The sequence below is a fragment of the Cordyceps fumosorosea genome (genome assembly GCF_001636725.1).
Source record: "Cordyceps fumosorosea ARSEF 2679 chromosome Unknown scaffold_6, whole genome shotgun sequence".
NCBI classification, from domain to species: domain Eukaryota; kingdom Fungi; phylum Ascomycota; class Sordariomycetes; order Hypocreales; family Cordycipitaceae; genus Cordyceps; species Cordyceps fumosorosea.
In genome coordinates, this window is record NW_017387306.1 from 289,942 (window position 1) to 294,927 (window position 4,986).

The 4,986-nt window shown below is 52.5% G+C and overlaps 1 protein-coding gene across 1 annotated transcript in view; it reads right to left on the reverse strand.

Annotated features, from left to right (window-relative positions):
* Nucleotides 1-4,305: 4,305 nt before the first annotated feature.
* ISF_03263 (folic acid synthesis protein) overlaps nucleotides 4,306-4,986 on the reverse strand; it is a gene marked incomplete at both ends in the record, with an annotated part of 2,317 nt that continues 1,636 nt past the window's right edge. The window contains one exon of the mRNA XM_018846869.1: nucleotides 4,306-4,410. Coding sequence (XP_018705758.1) covers nucleotides 4,306-4,410 — 105 coding nt within the window. The remainder of the gene's footprint in view (nucleotides 4,411-4,986) is intronic.

A 4,986-nucleotide genomic window follows, 5' to 3' on the forward strand; every position in this document is an offset into this window, starting at 1 on the left:
CACGCCACCTTTTTTTTTTTTTTTCCTTTTTTTTTCTTTTTTTTTAAACTGCAAAACTTATAAAACTTGAGTTTTCGTCTCGAGATTAAAGGGAAAGCGAACCCACACATGTGCTGCCGTGTGGCTCGGTGTGTTGAAAGGAAAGGAGAAAGACAGGCAGGTAGGAAAAAAAGAGCGGCCGCGAGGTTGCGGTGCAGGAAGCGCAGACCGGTTTTCCAACATTTACTCCGTATGTTATCCGTGCACTTGGCCTGGTCTGGGGGGGTGTGTGATTCGGGCTTGACCCCCATGCGTGCATGCATGTGCGTTTAAATGGCGGCGGCGGCGCATTTCTTCTTCACTTTTTTCTTACTTTAATTTTGACTATTTTTATCACCTTGTTTGTCTTCGAGTCGCCTTTTCCTCCTCCACCTTTTTATCCCTCCCCCTCCCTACCTTCTCCAGATGCAAGCTACCTCGGGGGGTCTTTGTCTTCCCTTTGTCGGTGTGTGTACGAGGTTGATGGGCAACGGCAAGGACCCGAGACCCAGGAAGAGGGAGGGCTCGAGCTCTCCCCTCTCTCTCTCTCAAAAAAAAAAAACACGCAGAAAAGATGAAAATCAGTCGATTCCCATGCCGGCACGGTCGCCCCGTCTGAAGCTGCCTTTTGCCTCTCCCACCCCGCCCGCTCCCCTCCGATCTGCGCGCCGTGGGCTTGTTTCCATCCCGCCTTCTTCATCAAATTGAACAAAGAAAGAGGATCGCTAACGTAATAAAAAAAAGTTGGCATCGTTTCTATCAATCTGACGTCTTTTTCTTGTATTCATGCTGGGGAGCAAAGGTACAAATGAATTTAAACAAAAGTTTGATATTGACGCCCCCTCTCAAGGTTACCCGTCTCCCCTGACATTCGCAGCCTGCTGCATCTTGCATTATTAAACACACACTTTTTTTTTTCCTTTCTTTTTTCTGCTTTTTATTCCCTTTCTCTCTTGCTTTGTCCCGCTGGCAAAGTGTACCAAGGCCCGGGTATTTGGAAATAGAGCCTCGTCATGAATCGACAAACATCACTGAGCGACGGCAAAGGGAGCCCGGGTGAGACTCCCGACGTGACCTGTCGCATAACACAAGACCAACGGTTCTCCTCCTGATCTCTTTTTTACTTTCTTCCTAGTAGAGATTAAGTTTCCCAGGGGGGCGTGTGCGACGATTCTGACAAGTTGGTGGTGGTGGATAACATCTGCATTACACCAGATTTGACATTGGGTGACGCCAGGGGAACGCCACGGAGAAAATGTCTCGTGCGGAGAAGAACTCTTTTTTTGCTTAGTAGGATGATTTCAGTCTATTCTCGTTTACGAATATTCAGACGGCTGAAACTTGCGTGGGGGGGACTTTTGACTTGTCGACATGGTCATCAGGCAGCTTTGGAGTGAATGCAAGCGAGCAAGTCAGTCTTTCATCCCGGCGACTTGCGTGGGTGCGTGACCAACAAGTGCATATCTATGCCATTTTGCTCTCGCATAATAGAGCCAATGCAATTGGGCATCTGATGCATCGCCATCGTAACATTCGTCGCAGCGATGTCGGCGAGAGGGCGATTGCAATTGCACCAACCAGCTGCAATGAGGTCATATGCCCAGGAGGCGAATTGTTCATACATGATGCCAGCAAAGCAGTGGTCTTGGGTTGTCGAGTAGAAGCAGCCTCACCTACACCCTCTCTGCTTGGACTTTTTCTCTTTACCGAGGACCGGGGTTCGCGGGAATTTCAGGGCAGCATGCAGCACGCATCACCAGCCTTGCCAGTCTCTGTAGCCTATGAGTCCATAGCATGATGCGGGTAGGCCAAGCACAGAGCAGGACTGCGTCGAAAATCTTGGTTCGTAGGGTCGCACAGCATTGATCTACCGTCGGCATTAATAACAAATCAACCACTTGTTTCGTTTCGCTTGGGACTTTGGGGATAGTTAATGCGCAGGCAGCAGGTGACGACGGGTAAGTCAGGCTGCTATTGGCAAGGCTTCCCCCCCCTTCAATCTAGATGGCCATCATCGTCGGCTCCGCAATGGATTCAAGGTTCGGTTCTAGTCCGAAGTCCATCGCCGAGCTGTTAATCAACTTGAGTGTTTCGAAAAAAAGGAAAAAAAAAAAAGAAAAAAAAAGGCCTGGAGGTTGCCCCGGCTAGCTGCATGAAAAGAGCGGTGCTGCGACTGTTGCGCCCGCACCGCGAATTTCAGCTTGTCACACAGAGTGAGTGAGCATGAGGGGGGGGAAGGGGGGGCGTATGAAGACAGACAGGGGTGTCGCGAGACAGAGGAAGAAACAAAAAAGAAAGAAAAGATGGCATGATGATTGACTTCCTATTGCGGCGTGTTGCAGATGCAAAACTGCCTCGCACCCGTTTCATTGGGCTGAAGAGCGAAAGGAGGCTGTCGTGTGAGTGGGACAATCAATCGGGGCTCTAAATATTCGTGTAGTGATTTTCCCAGTTAATCAATCAATCAGTAATACCAACCAGTAGCAGTTAGACAACTTCTCACTCTCGCTCATGCGCGGCCGACGGGCGTAGTCCGAACGGGGATACATTCCTGCTGCCAACCTGCCTACATATCCACCGTCCTGTGTCAGAGTTTAGAACGGAAGAGACACCCGTGACCGATACCGTAATACGGGCTGCAGATCCAGAAGGAAGAAGGGTCCAGGGAGAAGAAACTTTGCGCCTCTCCACGTGTGCCGTGTTACACGGCCGTTCACAGGCCCAGCCCTAGTATCACAGGGAGAGGAGCTCTCCTGGCTGGACGATGAGATTTCGATTTCGATTGGGCACATAGCCGAAGTACAAGCCCCCAACCCGCCCTGGCAGGCCGGCCGTTGCAACCGTTCGTTGGTCATCCTTGTGCTTCGTTCGTATCGCGTAGCGAGGAGGATGAGGAGGAAGAAGACAAGATGGTGTCAGCCAAAAAAGGGAGCTTGGCCGACTTGGCGCGCAACGGACGTTCCTTCCTGATTCAGAAGTCAGCAAAAACTAACTTGTCTTGCACACTGCAATGAATTGAGCCACAAGCCACAGACTGAGCTCTTTTTTTTCCCTCGTCGTCCTCACAACGCAAAAGACAGGCAGGCAGACAGACTGCCCGCGGACTTCTGCTGCTGGCGCAAAAGAGCAACGGGAAGAGGAGACAGAGGGGCGTCCAAGGTTCCAGAACACGCAGCTCGTGTAAGATATCCCGAGACCTACTATCTACGTTATGCACACAAATTATAATGAGTGAAGATCAAAGATGGCAGAAAGCAAGCAAGCAAGCGTTTCTCACCATACCACGACGAAATGACAAGCCACACAGACAATGACCAAACCAAGCCCACCCGAACCCTTGCTCACCCGCTTCCTCTTTGGCCAAACCACCAAACCACCCCCCCTGGTCGACGCCACTTCATGCAGCTCCTCATGCAGGCCTTCACCGGTGATCGACAAACGATGTCTGATTCGCCCAAACCTGCGGGTCATCAACCTCTTTCTGCTCATTTTCCTTCGACAACCGACCCGGGACCCACCGCCCGGGACGACGGCAACGGAGGAGGCGGCGGGGGTGCGTGCGATGCTCTCGCAAAACAACATACACACATACCTACCTACACTTTTCTTCACATCTCTCTGCCGTATCTTAATAGAACGAGGTGCAGGCAGGCCCGACGCGCCCAGCTTACTGTTCTAAAACAACGGGTCTGCACGTTCGGCAGATGAGCTCGGGAAGAGGCAGGAGGAGAAAATTCGAACAGTTGTTTTGCTTTCGTGGAGGAGAGAGAGAACAAGGAAGCCCCCGCCAAGATAAGGCGTGTGACTTCATAGCAGAGAGGTAGGTAGTGAGTAGGGGGGCGTGTTGATAGATGCTAGTAGAGTAGGAACGAGGCCAAGGTGACGTCTTTCTTGTTGGACTAAAACGGACTGACTAGGCAGGAAGGAGAGATGTGCAGGGAAGAAAGTCGCCGCCTCGCCTCTCTCCATTCCAGAAAAAGAACAATATTTCCAGAGGAGGGGGGCTGAACTTTTATTTTTATTTTTGACTTTAATGTCGGCAGGCACAATAGAAATGAATCATTGTCGTTGGGCTCTCTTCAATTAGACAGATATCTGTGCAACACACCATGAAGCCAAAGCCCTCATCTCGGTGGTATCTTTCCTACAGCTCCTCCATGTGCGGTTTACATACATTGACGATGGACGAGGCGGGAGGGAGCCAGAGGTCACACACACACGTACTCATTAATTGATACCTTGGCATCACCGAACCGAACCAGTTCCCGGCTCCGGCGTTGACCTTGTCTATCCCACCACCACCACCACCACCGCCACCACCACCATGACCGCCACCACCCTCCTACTGTCTGCGAGAGCCGAATCTCGTGATGAGTGGTACCGAGATTGAGGCTGCATTCTGAAACACAGGCAACGAACAAGAGAAATAGCCACGCAGGATTCCTCTCCCTCCCTCCATCCATCTCCCCCTCCCACCCTCCCGCCTCGCCTCGCCTCGCCTCCATCCCTACCTGAAGTGACTTGAGAGATGCCTTGCCGTTGTCCCCCCATAGACGCCGCCTCCTCTGCCACCACCCTCTGTTTGTTGCTCCGACTGACTAACGAGGTGACTCGATGCCAGCCGGCGAGCGATGTTTCGCCAACAACAACCTGGATAAGCTCTTTTGTCTGCCGCTGCACATCGTAAACGCCACGGGAAAAAAAAAAGTAGATAATCATGTAAGCGATCCCCCACTCCCAACGCGGGACTTGGGGTGTGCGGCGCGCGCGCGCGGTTCCTCCTCTTCCAACCCACGGCGGCAATACGCCCCCCTACTCCCTCCCTTCCCTCCTGTCGGGCCTAGACCCTCCAGATAGCATCCGACATGGCCGCCACGGCCGCCATCTGCTCGACGTCGTGGACCCGAACAATGTCCGCGCCGCCCTGCACCGCCGCGGCCACCGTCGCCGCGGTGCCCCAGGTGCGCG